General features: G+C 47.2%; 1 protein-coding gene across 1 annotated transcript in view; it reads right to left on the reverse strand.

The window, feature by feature from the left end:
• Nucleotides 1–2,431: 2,431 nt before the first annotated feature.
• The window catches only part of ZNF469 (zinc finger protein 469), a 31,698-nt gene continuing 15,906 nt past the window's right edge, over nt 2,432–18,223 (reverse strand). The window contains exon 2 of the mRNA XM_027845750.1: nt 2,432–17,041. Coding sequence (XP_027701551.1) covers nt 3,909–16,826 — 12,918 coding nt within the window. The 5' untranslated portion in view covers nt 16,827–17,041 and the 3' untranslated portion in view covers nt 2,432–3,908. The remainder of the gene's footprint in view (nt 17,042–18,223) is intronic.

Genomic DNA, 18,223 nt, shown 5'->3' on the forward strand with positions numbered 1-18,223 from the left:
TGTTGTTATCACTTGTGTATATTTCTTATGCTCCCACTCTGATCCATTAGATCATAAGGTATGTGATGGCAGGGACTTGGATGATCTGTTACTTATTTCTACAGCTCCTGTGGTACCTAACACAAAGCCTCAGAGAAGTGAATTTAATACATGTTTGTTATAATAAATTTTATTTCTCTTATTTTCCCCCAGTGTGAAATAAAATTCTTTTTTGGTTGCTACTGAATCTGCCCACAGGAATTGCCTAGTTTTCATTTCCTGATTGTCTTCCTGGAAGCTCTCTTCCTGACAGCCTCACCCTCTCTCTCTTTCATGGGAGTGGCTGGAACTTCTAGACAGAAACAAGCCCCAATAAGGTAAAAGGCTTTGCCCTCAAAGCGGGGAGGAACTTAACCTTTGGCTTTGGTTCTCAATAGAAGCCCTAACTGGGTAATGCAAGCAGTGCTATCACCTTTCTCTTTTCGTGGGCCCTCAAGCTCTTCTCACCTGTTTCTGCCATTGTAACTTTGTGAATGGAGCCAGGTGAGGTGCAGGGTGAGGCACTTGGTGCGTGAGGTGCCATTTAAAAGCCAGGCCCGGGAATGACTGTGTATGTCAGGGGCTTAGGATAAAAGACATTGGTGTCCTTGTTCCAAATGTAGACCAGAGCAGAGTGGCTTAGACCCGAAGGTTATGCTGGAAATTTGGCCTCTGTGAGTTGGCCCAGTCCATTTGTTTATAGGGAGGGTTGAAAGATTGGAGGTGTGCCAATTTATGTTGATAATAATGGTATATGTTTATGTGGTACCTGGGCTCTATGCCCTGCAGTCTGTCCCACTGCTTCATCCTTAGGATTTCTGGGTCTATCTGCTTTGCTCCTGGACTTTAAGTCTTTTCTGCTCCAAGTAGTGTATAAGCTCTTTGGGAGCAGCAATTGTCCCACCTTTTCTATTTAGATGCTGAGCACATAAGTGCTGAGAATCATGTTTATAATTGGGGAAAATAAAATTATAGTGTTATGTGAGAGACTAGTAATATTGAAAATTCTAAAAATAATCATTAAAAAAGCATCATGGATCTCAGTTTAAGATCCCCAGCTCTAAGCAGAGGGCTTTGATTTAGACCAGGGCCTAGGACCAGACAATCGCTTCTTAAGTTACCTGGAGAAATCTAACAGGTCTCCTCCTTGGACCACACTCCAGTCTCTTGGACAGATCAACTCATTGTGATTACCACATCAATTCCCACAATAATAATCCCCATCCCCACTCAGGAAAGAGACAGTAGGAAAACTAGAGGAATCTGCAGCTCATCCTGATTGTTTCTTACCAGCTCTGCTAAGGTTGCTCTTATTCATAGGCAATTACTACATGGAGACCACATATGGAAGCTTCTTCTTTGGTTTTAGGGATGGGAACTCACAGGTCAAAAATGTCTTCTCTTAAGTGCCACTGTCCCTCCAATTTGCTATGTTGAAATTCCCACTAATAGGACTCATGCCTTTCCATTGTGGCATTGTGATTCTAGGAGGCTCCTGGTAAGATGCAAATTTATCTGGGATGAGGGGGACAACGTACTGGTCCATTATCAACTATTAACACCAATACGGACATAGTAGGTATTACCCTGCAAAGCAGGTATCCAGGTCCTGAGAGAAGGGGTCTCTAGGAGGGTAAGTTTTGATGCAATAAAATATTAATTGAATAGCTCCTCCAGGGGGAGGAGTATGCATTTGTTGAAGTGAAGGGCAATGTTGAGAAGAGGGAAAGAATTTGATTTCAATATTGGGCAATTTTTCAGGGAAGGTGTCTGAACTGGGAGGGTAAAGCCTGAGGACTATGGGTACTGAGGGTTTGTCAGGGGGCAGGAAAAGAAGAATGGATGCCAAACATAAACTTTGTTTAGTTTTCAGTTTTGCCATGGGCCATATCTGAACTTGGGCAAAAGGTCTAGCAAAAGAGGAAGGTGAAATTATTGGCCACAGTGAATTTTGGGCTGATAATGAGTGAATGTCCCTGATGAGTATTACTAGTCCACTGAAAACTCATCAACTTTTCCTCATTGTGCTTGTCACATGGGTATTGGTGCCATCACATGGGCAAGATGGGTTTCTAGGGTCTAGGAGGGGGGTAGTTTAAAAACGAGATTTTAATCTCACTAGATTCCTTATAAAAAGGTAAGAGTTGTTTAGGTTTCCACAATATTTTAAAATGTTTCAGGAGATAACAATTTCTCTGACTAGCCTGGACAACAGATGGAGGGAGGATGGGGAATGACGAGGAGAAGAGCAGCTTGAAAAAAATAAGCAAATGGGGGAGTTTCTATGAAAATGTTGGCATATATTTACAGGCTGTGAGCTATAGATCTTGTGTTTTGGGGGTGGGGTGGGTGTTTTCCAGGACAACCTCCTAGTTCCATCTCATACTTTATTTAACAATATTAAACAGGCACTTCTGATAGCACACATACAACATCATAAAAGGCAACTTTTGCTCAGTTTGCTCTCTTTGACAAAATATCAAAATAAAAACTTTTGACATAGACATTGCACCCAAGGTAAATTTTTTTTAATACATTACAATGAATCTTAAAGATACACATGAACAGAATAAAGCTTCTTTTTTTTCCCCTTCTCTTTTTAAATCTTTAAAAAGGCCAGGCGCCAACTACTCTGTATTGTGTCAGTGCATAAATACACCTCCTTGATCTGGGAGCTCAGGAAAAGCAGTCCTTGGTCTACTCATTTCTTTCATAGGCTGCTTTGCACCTGAGTTTTTCTTTCAGACTGCAGAGTCTGGGTGTATCCTCTGCGGAAATATGACAGAACCTTAAGTGATTGTAATGTGGTGGAGAGACCAGTACAATGGGACATTATCTGCAATCTCATTGGTCTCTCTCATTTCCCTTTGAAACAGGCCAAAGTTTTGTCCCACTAGTCACTCTTGGACCCCACCTCCTCCCCACCACTTTCTTTTTTTTTTAATCAAGGAAGTCTGTATTCACATTTAAAAAATGACAACAGTACCAGGAACTGCATAGTCAGAGAGCTGATGCTTAGAGCTGCTAACTCTATACAGTGAGAGAGGTTCAAACTGGTGCTTTCTGGGACTGTGGAGAAAGCACCAGGCAGTGGTGGCAAGTGAGCCCAGTTCTCTCCATTTTCCACATGGAAAAAAGTTCGTCACAAATTTCAAGGTGCAGTTTTAGTCAACTGGCATTTCCCATCCATTGGCAGCATTTACAGTGGTCAAATAATGGTACCGCTGTCTGAAATGAGAGGGCCCACACAATGTCAAGGCTATATTAGGATAATTTTGCTATGCAGGGAAGGAATCCCTTGGGAATGACTGAAACAGAAAGCTTTGCACCCTCCCTCCAATTTCATTTACAGGGCAGGGTGTTGTTTTAATAACAATAATAATAACAACAATAATAAAAACATACTGCTTTGTCAGTTTCTAATTAGATGACTTGTACAGGATAATTTGTGCAAAATCGTTGAACGTTTGCTTTCTACAGTGTACTGCACCTTATGAATAAGACGCACATGGAATGAAGTTCATCTCTTTAAGTATTTTGTATAAAGATAACACAGACACAGTCTCCAAGGGCCTATACCCTTGTAACCTCAGCACTTCTGCAAGAAAGGAATTGCTCTTGACAATTCAGGCTGCCCAAAGCGATTACAATTTTAGTTCATGAAAATCATCGGAGACATCAAAGTCCCAGCATTTGCATGATAAATCAGGTGAATAAAAAAAAAAGATTAGTAGACACAAAGCAAACTATTTCACAGAGATAGCAGTGCAAGTTCATTTAAGCTAGACAGAGAAACCATGCTACACAAATGAATGTAATGCTTTGATCGTTTTTTCCCTTCACCAACCCTGTGATGACAGCTGAGGATCAGCACAAGTCACTTTCATAAATTACTCAGAAGTATCTCTTCTTAAAGGAATTTTAAAGCTAGTTAATTTTTGGCCAAACAGTTGGCTTAGAAGATTGTTCTGGGATTCAACTGTTCTATACTTGTGAGTTTCAGCAGGTTTAGCACCTTGGACAGTTCTACTCCTCTTTAGAGAGCTGTGGAGGGATGAGGGGGTTCCTTTGGGTACCACCTCCCGGAAAGATTTCCCCAAGATCCCTTTCTTGCATTTGGCATTCCTTTTGTGGTGGTGAGTTTCTATTTTCTTCTGATTGTATGGGTCAGGCACAGTTTTCTTGAGCTGGCTGCTTGTCCCTGAAGGTCTGGGTTTGGAGACTCTGTTGTCCTGAGTCCCACGCCTCCTAGAGGATGGTATGGAGCTTTTGTTACTTGTCCACTCTGTTTTTTTAAAGTCCCTTGGGCCCTCACCCCTACCCATCTCTGGAGCTTTCCTCTTCTTCCCATCACCCTTGATGTTCTCTCTGGAGCCTAAGTTCCCTTTGTGCCCCAAGCCCCTGTGTTCTTTTTGTCTCTTGGAGAATGCTTTGGTGGAGATGCTCAAAGCTGGCTTGTCAGGGGATATGCCAAGATCTTTGTGGTCTGGCTTAGTTGAGATCATCACTGTCTCACTTTTGAGATGGGCGCTGGTAGGCTTTGGTTGACTACCACCTCCTTCTTTGACATTGCTCCCAACATTGTCCTTAGACCGAGGACTCTGGTTGGGCTTGGCTTTCAGGGTGGTGGGCCTTGGTACATCCTCAGCACAGGGTGAACTGGAGGCTGCCTCTTTAGGGACATGGTTCACTGTTGTTTTCTGCTGCGGGGCTGAGTCCTTGGTGGCTCTGTTTAGAATTGGTGATGCTGTTCGATCCTTGAGGGGCTGTGCGGGATGGGGAATCTTAGTAGAACCAAGTTTGGAGGAACTTTCTTTCTGGGACATTGTGGTTCCACTGAGGCCACTCCCTGGGACCTTCTGGGGTTCTTTGGGCCATGGAGCCTCCGTCTTGTTGCTGTGTGATGCGGGGATTTTCTTCCCTGTCCTGACCAAAGGGCTCTCAGTTGTTGTATGTCCTGGGGAACTGGGATAGTCAAGTGTCTCTTTGTCAGCATTCACCACTGGTTTATTTTGAGTATTTGTGTGTCTGCTTTGCACTGGAGTCAGGTGAAGTGTTAGATTTTCATCAACTTCTTGGCTCCTCCCAATTGGAAGTACAGGTAAGTCTTGTTCCAGTTTGCTTGTTTCTAGAAAAGGAGCAGGGCTCCTTGGAGGGCGATCATCTTTTGACTCCTCTATGCATAGCAGTGCCATACTATTACTCTCCTTGCATTCTTCTGGGTTATCTGAGAGAGGAGTATCTGAGAGAGGGGATAAGCATGGCGGAGGTAACTGCAGAAGCTCAAGAGGATAGCCTTCCATTTTGTCCAAGTGGTCAGAAAAGCAGCCCATCAAGTCCTTGGATTTTTCTTCACTGGACAGTCTTGCTGAGGAGCTGGGTGCTTCTTCTAAGAAGGGTTTGTGTAGAATTGGGGGAGACTTGTCACCCAAGGCAGGATTGGTGCCAACACTGTGATCTAGTGGGCCTGGTGTCCCCTCTGTATCTGGCCCTGGAAGGCTGTTGGGAAGTGCCACCTTTCTCTTTTTGTTGGGTGGCATGCTGTCCTGGGAATTGACCTCCTTTTTCTTCCTCTCCTTTCCCTCCCTGGCTCCAGCACCTGGTCTCATCACCCCCCTGAATTTGAAAGTTCGGTTCCCTTCTGCTAGGTGCTTCTCCATGTGCCGTTCATATTGTTCCTTCTTGGAGAAAGTGTAATTGCATGTACTGCAGATGAAGGACTTTTTGATGACATGCATCACATCAGCACAGAGCTCACATGCATATAGCGTAGTGTGCTTGATTTCTAGCTTTTCCTTCACACCATGCTCCTGGTTCAGGTGACCACGGAGCTCTCGGGTCTCCTTGTAGAACTTGGGACATCGGGTACACATGTAGATCTTTTCAAGGCTGTGCACCACCAGGTGGCGTTGGAGTTTGAAGGGCTTAGGAAACTGCTTTCCACAATGGTGGCAGTCCCTAGAAGGGTCTTTACACTGGGGGTGCATGGGGACCACTTTGGAAGGTTGCTCCCCACCGGGTCCGGGATCAGGAGACCCTACTTTGGAAGAACTGGATGGAGCAGCGTCTGTGGTGGGGAAGCTGCTGTTGGCAGGACTGTTGGTTGGAGCCAAGGGCTTGTTCTTGCCACTGCCTTCCATGATGTCTTGACTTCCTTTGGGCTCTTGCACTTTGGTGTCTTTGCTCCCTTTACTAGCAGAGCGCTTGCCTCGGGAGGGCCTGGGCTTCCGATTCATGATGGTGTTCAGGAACTGAGTAACTGCATTGTCTTCTCCAAAGCAGGTGGGCAGCCCTGTCATACATTTCTGAACTTGACCTTTCCGAGCAAACTTTGCAGCATGCTCTCGTAGGTGTTCGTTGTACATCCAGACATCCGAGATCTCCTTTAGGCACATGCCACAGGCCCAAAGGCCTACCTTGTTCTTGGCATGTTTCCCTTTTAAATGTTCCTTCAGTTGTTCCCTGGAACTGAATTTCCGCTGGACACACATGTAGCATGTTGGGGGAGGGGATGGGTTGTGTGTGAGCTTATGAAAGTCCAACTCCCCCAGGGTGAGAAACCACTGGAAACATACTTTACACTTGTAATGCTTTCCCCTGGTCTTCATGGTCATGTCACTCAGACTTCTTCCCCTTTTCCCTTCCTCTTCTTTTTGTTTGTTAGGTTGGATGTGTTCATTCACTTTCTTCTTAAAACCTAAAGTGCGTGGGTCAGACTGGCCTGAACAGTCTTCACAAGTGCTAAAGAAATGCATGTCTCTCATTTCAAACTTTGTGCTCAGCAGCTCAATGTCAATGGGGTGAAGTTCTGGGGAGCCTGAGTTCCTGTGGATATGACCTGCATAGGTCTCTACCTCCAGCTCCGGGGGCTCAGGACTTGCTTCTCCCAAAGAATACTCATTTTTAGCTTCCAAAGGTGACTTGAAAGACATTTCATTACAATGATCCAGGACTTCCAGGTCATTCCAAACAGCTGGTGATATGTGCAAGCTGGGGATGGCTTCCAACCGATTGTTTGGGCAGAGATAAGTCAACATTTCATCATCATCCAGATTGAGGTCCATCTTGTTGTCACTGTCTGTTTCACTGTCTGGCTTATGAGCCCCTAAGCCAGGACTCAGAGACCAGGGGTCATTCCCATGACACATGTCCAAAGTGAAGGCATCATGGAAAGACATGGACTCATAATTACAGGGGTCTTCCTGGGTGACACAGAAAGAATCAGTGTCACTGAGATCAGATGGCAGGCGGATGGAGAACATTTCTGTGGACCCCACCATCTGGCTGCTGGTCTCTATAACTGGTTTGGGTTTCTTGGGCCCTTTCCCATAAACACGAGTGCACTTCCTCCGGGAGAAGTGATCGTCCCTTGGGAAGAGAAGAGAAAATGTGGCATCATCATCAAATAAGTGCTGGAGGTCCACTTTGGCTTCATCTTTGGCAAAGGACTCTTTGCTCTGCTCTCCCCTGTTCCCATCCTGGGCTTCTGAGTCCATCACAGTGTCCTCAGAGAAGACCTGGGGTAGACTGTTGGTTGTTATAGTTTTTCTTTTTTCTGGATCTGAAACTCCTAAAGGCAGATCTGGCTTAGCAGGACTTAAGGGTACCTGCTTCAAGGGCAAATCATGCTTTTCCAATGTGCCTTCTTCTAACTTCCTTCTTTGCATTACATATTCCTCTACATTTATAGCATGAGCATTGTCACGTGTCTCATTGTAAACACTGCACAGTCCTTCCTCTCCAGGCCTCAGGAAATTGTCTTCCCAGGATTCCTCTGAAACCTGGACCTGATCTCTTGTAGATGGGCTCTCCATTCTCCCTTGCCCATTCACCACATCATTGATGGTCTTCTGGCCAAGTGTCTCTTCTGTGAATAGTATTTGACTGCTCATTTCATCCAAATCCTTGAAAGTCTCATGGACTGGTCTGGCACTGAGAGATGGCTGGACTGAATGAGACCAGTCCTTTCCCAGTGGTAAGAGGGAATTATTTGACTGCCCAGGATAATTGGCAATGGTAGATGATGAACTTGAGTCACGTCTATCTAAACTCACATCAGGAGAAACTTCTGGGATATTCTTCTCCAAGTCAGAAGCCTCAATGCATGCATTTTTCCTTGGGAATCTTTTCACTTGCTTTTTTCTCACTCCTGTAATTAATTTCCCTTCTGAATCACTGTTTAAGTCTGCAGGTTCTTTGCTCTGGCGCTTCCTACCTTTACGCCTCCTGTCTAATTTTTTAGGACTGGGCTTCCTCCTATGTGACTTGTCTGATTTCCCAGACTCCAAGGACTGAGGTTGCATCTTTGCTATTCCATTCACCAAGTCTGAATGAAGGAATTCATGGGTCAGTGGAGGAGCTGCAACCCTGAGGCCACTTAGCCCTGGCCTGACCTCCTCATGTTCTTGGGTGTTGGGCTCATTTTCCAGAGGTGGTCCAGGAGTAGGGCTGCTATTGATTAGAGAATCACATGCCTTCTCTTTCACTGTCATGGCCCTTAGGCTTTTCGCAGAGTAACGTCTTGATGTTTTTGGTTCTTTTTCCAAAGGAGCAGAGCTTGATCTGGTTGTTTTATTTGGCAATGATGGACCATTATTCTTTATCCGATGTTTCACAGCTTTGTGTCTCATCAAGCCAGGTTTGGATTTAAAGGACAAGGAGCAGACATCACATGTGACTTGTAGCTCATTTGACTGTGGGGGACTTCTTTTCCACTGGCCATTCCTCAAAGGGGGTGGCTTTTTATTATATCTACTCTTTTCCTGGGTGGGGTCCAGGTGGCTTTGCACATCACCGATGGAAGATTCTGGCAGATCATTTCTGTGGCTTTGAGAAGGATTGATTCTTAAATTGTCCTTTCTTGAGTCCACACTTGGAGAGGCAGAGTTAAAGGAGCTCATCTCTGTTGCTGCCAAAATGTGGACATCCTCTGGGTCCCCAGTGTCGGCATCAGGCATCTTTGTAAGTTTGGGGTCCATAGCTACAGAATAGATCTCTTCATTGTTTCTAGCTTCTCTTTCTCGTTGAGAGCTCGGGTCTCGCTCCGCTTTAGCTTCCCTGCTAATCATATTGTCCTTGGGACCCTCTGGGTAAACTTTGCTTTCCTCTTGGGAGTGGATATTGAGAGTCACATCTGGGAGGGATCTTGGTTGGTTTTCTGTGTGGTGGGGACATGCCAACTCCATGCAGGTGCATTTCACAGGCATCCTTCTGACAATATCATTCTGGCCCAAGTGTGAAATATAGGAAATGGTGGAGTCACATGTTGGTGCTTTCTGGGAGGCCTCCTCTGCCAGGGGAGATGATGTAGCATGACTGAGGTCAAAGAGAGTAGGAGAGCTCCTTGGTTCCTCTTCTCTAGGCTCCACTTGGTTATTTAAAATGTCTTTCTGTAGGCAGCATCTGCCATTGTCACTGATATTCTGGTCCTGAAATATTGGCTGAGCTGAATGAACTTCTTCACCAGTGTGCTTTGCTGCTGGGCTCTGTTCAGGGCAACACTTTAGACTTTTCTCAGCATCATAGATGCTTTTCTCCAAAGACAAAGGAGTTGATTTCCTCTCTGGGTTGTGTAGCAGGATGTTGTATTCATCTTTTTCAGCTTGAGTATCCATAGTAGTTAGGAGGGTTTCAGCTCTATCACCCCGCAGACATTCCTGGCCAGAAGCTGTCGCCTGCAAAGGAAGACCAAGGGCTGAGTCCTCCCCTGAGGGAGGGGCCTGAAGGTGCTCTCTTGGAGAGACACTGGCTTCTTCTGCAAACGATACTGAAATTGTTTGGTTTTTCCAGTGGTCCTTCTCCAAGAGGTGCTCAGGGCTTGGGGGATAAGTAGGCAGCACTATCAGCCCATCAGGAAATTTCTCAAGGGTTCTTTTGCTTTTCTCAGCAGAGGGTAACTGCTTCTCCTCCTTCCCCCAAGCACTGCCATTGCCTCGTGTTTCTGGGATTGAATCATCCAATTCCTCTTTCTCAAGAGAGAGAGGGCTTAATGGGGAGAGTTGGTGCTTTTTAAATGTCCAGGTTTCTATGTTGTGGTCTTGCTCGAGCTCTCTGTTGTGTTGATCTTCCCTTTTTGGCAATTTGGCCCCTGGGGAGTCAGATGTGTTACTGAATGGGGAGGGATTGGTGTCTTCTGAGACACCATCTGGGCAGATATGAAGGTCACCTGTTTCTGGGCTCTGATGTAGCTGGGTTACATGATTTTGTGGCTCGGGGCTCCCCACTCTGGATTGATTTGCAAGGAATGGTTCTGTTTCACTGAATGAACCCAGATTTCCACCTGTCTCTGGGAACAGCTGAATTCCAACTGGGGTGGCAAGAGGTGTTGTTTGGCCACCTTCCATGATGCCATCATCATTGTCATGGCCACAAGCCATGTGCTCATCTTCCTGCCTTTCCTCTTTCAGATCAGAAGAGCTGGTGTTTGGGAGCTGGAGACTGGCAGAGAGTAGCTCTGTGAGGCAAGAGGGCATTTTTTCTTCCTCATTATTTTGGACCGTCCTGGCTACGAAGAGCTGGAGCTCTTGTAGGGGATTTGCTGTTGAACCCTGGGATGCTGGTGCTGTCTCACCACTACAAACTGGGTCTTTGGCCAAACTCAGCACCTCAAATAATGAGGCTTTCTTGTTGCCAGTCTTCTCACAGATTGGCATTGGTGGATAAGAGACTGAAGCCACAGCTTCCTCATTTCCCTGCAATATAGGCTTCTCTTCACTTTGATGGGAGATGACTGCACTCTTAGACTTTTCTGCCCTATTTGCCTTCTTGAAGGCATTTTCCTCTGAGGTGTTGAAATTTTTGGCATCAGGAGATGAGGTGGTGTCTAGAACTGAAACTCTGTCATCCTGAAAACCCATTTCAGATTTCAAATGGGTTACTGCATTGCCAAATGCTTCCAACTCGGGTGGCTCACTGAGTGTTCGAGCCATCTCGTGTGGTTCTGGAAATACGTCTTCTCTAGTTTTTCTTGGGAGAAGCTGCAGAGGATCTTGTTTAGTCATTTTGCTAGCCTCCCTATTTTTAGAACTCATCGATTCTCTGATGGGGCTGCTCTTTGTCAAGCTCTCTGCAGAGGCTAAGAGCTCTAATTTTTCAGACACATTGGGAAAGGAGGGCTCAGCACTAATGAGGGAGTCATTTTCTATCTCAGAGCAGCTGGTCTGCTTTGAAATCTCAGCTTCCTGGAGCTCGAGCTGAAACTGGTCACAGGTCAATGGGGAGCCAAAAGGATCCATAGTGACTTCATCTTCTTGTGTGTTTGGGGCCATGCTTGTTGTCAGTGGGTCAAATGATATGGCACATGACCAGCTTCCCTGATGACTTTCATAGTCTCCGTTCACGCTGGCTACTTCTTCTTTCTCCTCGGTTGGATCTGGTCCACTGTGACTCTTGGGTGCTATAAGATTTGTGCCCTCAAGATTGGTGAGCTCATGGGCTAAGAACAAATGCTTCTCATGCTCAGGTTCTTGCCCTAGAGGTGAAGGTGGGAACTGTTTTGTTGTTTCAGGTGCATCCAAAGCAATAAAGTGCTCAGGAGATTGCAGGACCCCAGGGGCTGCATCGTCGAGTTTGCTGGTTTGAAGCTCACTTTCTAATTCTGTGACCAGTCGCTTGATTTCCAGCTCATCCTCTGACATGTTATTCATAAAAGGTACATTATAGTCTCCTATCTTTCCTGGCAAGGGGATTTGGCTGGGAGTTGCAGTTCCTTCGTCAGGGAATTTCTTATCTAATGATTTTTCCACTGAAAGGTCATGAAAACGGCCCATGTCATCAGACAAGACTGGAGACACCTCTTCCAGAGTCCAGTCCTTTTCATGGAGAAATGGTGGGTACTGTTGCTCAAGCTCAGTAGGTTTGCTTGGAGAGGTGCTCTCGCAGGCAAAAGGAATGTAGCTGACCTTGCTGGGGGACATGCTGCCATAGAGAGGAGTATCAAATCCGGCCACAGGGAGGCCACTGAAGATAGATGATGAATCAAAACTCAGCGGGGGCGAGACTTTGCCTGGTTCGGATTCTGTTGTGTAGGGTGGAATCTTGGAGGGTCTGGGCTCAAAGGCATTGGAGCTGGTGCCATCCTGGCCCAGGTACATGTTCTCTACATGGGATGATCCCAGGACTAAAGGTTTTGAATACAGGTTCCCGTCATAATGACTCGATAAATCCTTTTGCTCAGGGGATGTTTCATTAGTGGTGTTCTCATAAGAATTATGCCCTTTGCTAGAAAGCATAATCCTGATGGGATCCCCGTTATAACAGCCAGTGGGTATGGCAAAGTCTTTAGGGTCTGCACTGGGGCCATGGTTCTTTAAGTATTCCATGCTGACATCTGTATAGCTGATATCCAGAGAGTTTGAAACCTGGGATGGATTAATTAACTCTGCAGTTTGGTACTTCAGAGTGTCCTCATTGAAAGGGGAAAATGGAGGCTCAATATTATGGGGGGTTTCTTGCAAAGTGGATAGAACTGGACTTTCAGAGACTTTCGGTGACACCACACCAACATGGGTTTCTCCCATCTTGGACTCTGAGGCTGCCTTTTCATTGCTGCCAATCTGGTTGGGCTTGGAGGTTATGCCTTCTTTGCTCCCTGTTGTTTTTTCTTCAGTCAGAGTGCTTCCATTTTCATTTACATAACTGGTCAGTGAAAAATTGGACTTGCTACTTGGTAAGAGCTTGGTTCTAGCTGACAATGCTTTGGCCAAGCCAGATCTCTTGCCCTTCTGCAATGGGTAGTTTTCAGGCGGAGTTTCCTCCTGGTTAGGAAGCTGTGGAAGTTCCGTTGGAAGAGGAAAAGTGTGGTCAGAGTCACTTGGGCTCCTTATCTCACGGATGCTTTCCTTGTCGTTGTCAGAATTTCCCTTCTCAGTGCTTTGGGACTGCTTCTCTATCTGGCTGGCCAGATTAGCGCTTTGATCATCACCAGGGGAAGGCTGACAGACCTTCTCTGGGCTCAGGGACACACTCTCTTTCTTATTCCCTGCTTCATCATTTGGATCCTTCTGGGAATCTTGATATCTCTTTCCTCCCTCTTTCTGGCCCGGTTCCTTGTCGTCTCGGCTTGGTTTTAAAAAGTTGTGTCTGGGCCTGCCGTTGATGCTGGAATTTTCCAGTTGTCTTTTCCTAGGTGCACCCAGGGAACATCCTCTTCCTTCCTCATCGGAATCAGAGATGTAATCATATTCTCCAAACTGCCCGCTCTTGGCCGTGGGGACAGGCTTTGGGGTCACCAGGGAGAACTGCATGATTCGGCTGTTCTTGACTTGTAGTTTATGGGGCTTATTTTTCTGCTGTACGATTTTATGAATAAGTTCTTTGCTCCAGGTACCATTTCGGGCTTTCCTCCTCTTCCCTTCCTTCTTGGAGAACCTGTGCCGCTTAGGACTCCCGGGCCCAGGATGTGTGTTAACTGTTCTGTCCTGGTCCTGGCCATCGGGGTCTGAATCAGGGCTGCTTCTTCGGGGTTGTTTTCTTAGTTCCCTTGAGCCGGGCCTCGTTGCGGGGGTTGGGGTAGAGGATGTCTTGTTGAACTTCCTCCTTGGCCTCCCTCGGTTTCCTTTCGCCACTTTGTTATTCCCTCCTGTCCCTAGGGGATCACTGGGAGTCAGTTCTTTCCTGTACAGACTGACTCTCTTCCCCCTGCCCCGTTCCCTTGTTTTGCTTGTCTGTTCTTTTTCAGGCGGTGGTTGCTCTGCAAGTCTGCTTTGACTTCTGCGCCTGGTCAGGTAGCCTTCTTCACAGTGACTGGCTGTTGGGGGTGGAGGGCCCTGCCCCCCATCTGGGGCCACATGCTTGGGCTTGTTCTCAGCTCCTGCTCCTTCCTTGGTCTTGTAAGGCTGACTGCTGCCCAGACCTTTCGTGGCTGAGAGTTCTTCATCAGTGAAAACATCGATAAAGCTGCTGTCAATCTCTGGGTTGTCCGATTGGTACTCGAGGCCGTTTAGTGCCTCTGTGATCAGGCTATCCAGCTTGGCGTCCTCTATCTCCAAGTCGGAAGCCGTGAGAGACAAGGAATTTGTAAAGAAGTTTCCTTTTAAGGGGTCCTCTTTGCTTTCTCCCTTACCCTCCCCATCTAACATGAAGTCTGCAGACTTATTGGGGGTGAGCAAATGTGAGTGGGGATCAGAAGGTCCCTTGGGCGCCGTGAGCCCAGACCCAGACTGGGGAGCCCGCAGAGGGTCTGGAGGGCGCTTTCGGCCATCGGTCAGTCTCGAGCCATCTCGCATCTCGGCCGGGAATGTTGAGTGTAAACCACAATACTGCCGGTGTTCCAGGAAGGATGTGAGGTTACTGTAGTTCTGGTCACATTGCTTGCAGGTCAGCAGTACATCCAGTTGGTCTAGGCTAGCACTGCTGATTGAGTTAGCTAGGAAGTGATGGGAGGAATAAGGGGGCAGCTCGCCTTCAAAGTTGTCCAGACCTCCTTTGCTGACATCAGCAAGTGCTCTGGGAAACTGACTCTCCTGTAGGCATTTAAAGAGGTTCTCATCCTTTGGTCCATCTGCAGGGAAATGAAATGCCTTCATGGTCTCAGGTTGGTAAGGAAGGGACAGGTCACTCGATGGGTCTGGAGAGTGGAAAGTCTTCTTGTTCTCCTTTGGGTGAATGGGGGGCTGGAAATAGGAGGAAGGGGCAAGTGGGACTGAGAGCTGGCTCTCTTCTGAGCTGTGATTAACAGGACTGGTAGACAGGGGTGACAGAGAAGAACAAGTGCTATTGCTCGTGGGATTGGGGACAGGTGAGGGCAGAGGGGATTTGACTGGAGAAGTTGCTGCTAATCCTGGAGGGGGCAGGGCCAAGGACAGCTTGGAAGCTCTTCTGGGTGAGGCCTGAGGCTGGCTTATCCCAAAGAACAAGGGTTTGGTCCTGGCATCACAGGAAGGAGAGCTGGCTTCCTTCACCCCTTCATAGGGATAAACACCTGGAGGGCCCCCATTCAGTTGGAGGGGTTCACTTCTCTGCGCTGTGATCTTTTCCCCTGCACCTCGAATCTTCCCAGGATAGCCTGGAGGGCTGGACAGGTGGGCTGTCTTTGGCATCTTGCCCACTCCTTGCCATTCCGATGTGCCTGGAGGGAAGGGAAGCTTTTGGCTGTTCAACTGTCTTGAGGGTTCGATTCTGTTTGGATTGGGCAGGGCAGAGGTGAGATGAATCTGCTGCCATGTTACCCGGGCACCCTTTTGAACGTGGGGCCTCTGCTCAGAACTAGGCTGGCATTCAAAAGAGAACTGGTTCCCGACTCCGGGAGCAGTAGCAGCAGCAGCAGCAGCAGCAGCAGCGGTGGTGGAATAAAGTGCTGAATTTGGGTCTATCGTAGTAAACGTCTTATTGCCTCCATCCCATGGCTGGGCCACCTTGGAGTGACCCTCGGTTACCGTGGAACCATCCTTATCCAAAGGCATGGATGCCGGGCTCATGCCATTGGCTGGGGAACCTCCAAAGACTTTGTTTGGAAAGTGCACTTGGGGGAGTGAGTTCTGTGGTATGTTCCTTCTAAGAGCGTTACTTGGCATTGGCATCCTTGGGTTTGGGACGTTGTGTTTTGCTGAGGATTGCCTTTTTGTGACAGCTTTGGGCATGCTACCATGTAAACTTGTTGAGAAAATGCCTTGGCCTTCTAAGAATGGAGTTGGGTTTTGGTCGTTAGCACCAGAGGAAGAGATAGCACCATTCACGTCAGGGGGAGGGTCTCCATGCCCCTTGTAGCAGGGCAGAGGTGATGGAAGCTGAGCTCCTTGAGTCTGTGGATGCAGAAATGGAGCTGACTGCAAAGGGAGTGAATAGGCCCGGCCTTCTTGGGACAAACCGTCAAAGGAACCCTTGTTCAAGGGGTCTTCCTGCCAGTCCCTTGAAGAAGAGTGGAAGACAAATGCCCCGTGGTGAGCTGCCAGGGAAGCACCCACATACTCTTGGCTGGTAACTTCGACAGGGAAAGGCTCGGACACCTGGAATGGATATTGAAATGGCACAAAACAGTGGGCGCTGGATTTGCTGCCCTCGGGGAAGGGGCATGGCTTGGCAGGGGTGACTTCATAGTTAGCACCTGGGAAACTCTTCTCAGGGGAAGGCCAGGAGTCAGTCCTGTTTACCTGGAACTCCAAATAGTGTGGTGGCCTGCCCAGGCTGGGGCTGTCCTGCGGAGGGCCTGCTTGCTGCTGGTCCTTCCTGCTGTGATGTGGGGGTGTGGTGGTTGGGGCCTGTGAGGTATAGTTGGTGGAGGTAAGGCTGGAGGGAGCCTCCTGGAAGTACCTGTTGAAGCCGACTTCTTCTTGCTGGAGCTCGGCCTCCCGCTCTGGGATACTGGGGACATTGAACCGGTAGCTTCCAGATGCAGGTCTCTTGCTGGCCTCTAACTTTTTTGGTGGGGTGACTTTCTGTTGTGGGTAAGCAATGCCAATAGTGGGGTTGGCTCGGGAGTTGGCGATGGTGAGCCTGTAGAGCTGCTGATGGCCTCGTTCCCCTTTCCCAGACCTTCGGGTTTTATCCCGGACCCTGCTCTTCCCTGGGGGAGACTGGACAGCCCCCTTCCCAGCACTCCATGGGCCATTACTTAGCAATTTTGGCCTGTTGTGAAGCGACTTGAAATCAATCTTTCCAGCCTGCTGCGGCCTGATCACAGCCTCCCTTTGGCCGTGAGGCTCTTTGTCCTTGATGCTAAAGGGGGAGGTTGCCTTGGGCAGTCCATCAGACTGGGGACTGTTGAGCTCCCCTCCTTCCAAATTACCATGGCATTCAAAGTCCTTGTCTTGCTCTTTGGAGCTGGGCTCAGGATCCTTTATGGAATAGACATGCTGTGTCTCTCCCTTCATGGTACTGGGGAGGAGCAGGGCTAAAAGGGAATGGCAGCCCTGGGATCCTCAGGAATGGATTCTCTCTCTCCAGGCATGGTCCCTCAGTTTCAAGTATCTCAGAGGAGGCTCCTGACCAAGAGTAACTGGGAGCTGTCCCTGCTTACATCCTCATCACTCCAAAAACATGGGCCGGTAATTGTGACAAAGGCTGTTCTCATACTTCCAGACAGAGCCTGAAACAAGAGGATAGCATCAGTTAGCATGGGAAATATAGAAACAAGCAGGTTGGCTAGGTGGGGACACAGAAGAGTGAGCGTTTCTATAACCCTTTACATTTGTGTTTTCATTTGATCCTTACAACAATCCTAGGAGGGAAGTGATATTATTATTATTATTATTATTATTGCCATTTTACAGATAAGATAACTGAGGCTGGTGGGGGGAGGGTGTTAAGTAACTTTCCCGAGTTCATACAGCCAGTAAATGTCTGTGGCTGGGTTTGAGTTCAGGTCTTCCTGACTCCAGGCTCAGTGCTCTATCCAGGCATCACCTAGCTGTTCATATCCAACTATATATCTATTCAATGAAACCAAACCAAGCCAGTGGACTGGGAGGCCAGATAGTTCCAGCTTTGTTACTTGTTGGCTCTGTTACCCTCTGTAAGTCACTTAACCTAGTTGGACCCCAAAAAGTATCAGACTAGTTGCTGTCCAAGGTCCTTTCCAACCCTTGCAATCTACTACATGAGATAAGAGATACCTGGAAAGGACCTCAGAGACCATTTAGTTCAACCCTGCCATTTTGTAGATGAAGAAAGGAAGGTTAAGTGACTTATTTGTTTAAGGTCATACAGGTAGTATTAGAGACAAGATCTGAACTCATGCAACTCAAATACAGTTTCAGGGCACTTTTTAGAAGCAGCTAGGTGGTACAGTGGATAGAATTCTGGACTTGAAGTCAGGAAGACCTGAGTGAAATCTCGCCTCAGACATTTACTAGCTGTGTGATTATCAGCAAGTTAAAGCCTCTGTAAGGCTCAGTTTAAGTGGGGTACAATAAGAGTACCCACCTCACAAGATGTTTACAAGGACCCAGTGATCTCACATACGTAAAGTGCTCTGCAAACCTTAAAGCACCATATAATAATGCTGGCTATCATTACTTTGACTGTAGCAAACCAATTCTCCATTAAATGTGAAGACTTACTAGCTATAATCTTTCACATTTCTATGATTCTTTTAACTTTTCAAAGCCAGTTCACACTGACTACTTCATTTAATTCTTAGAGAAGGCCTGTGAGGCAGATTGGATATTGGCCGGCATCTTCATTCTATGGATTTGCTCGATGGCAGAGTTGGAGGTCTAGAAAACATGGGTCTCCTGACTCCCACTGAGTGCACTTCCCACCAACCATG

Source organism: Vombatus ursinus, unplaced genomic scaffold, assembly GCF_900497805.2.
Source record: "Vombatus ursinus unplaced genomic scaffold, bare-nosed wombat genome assembly UNPS02005286.1, whole genome shotgun sequence".
NCBI lineage: Eukaryota > Metazoa > Chordata > Mammalia > Diprotodontia > Vombatidae > Vombatus > Vombatus ursinus.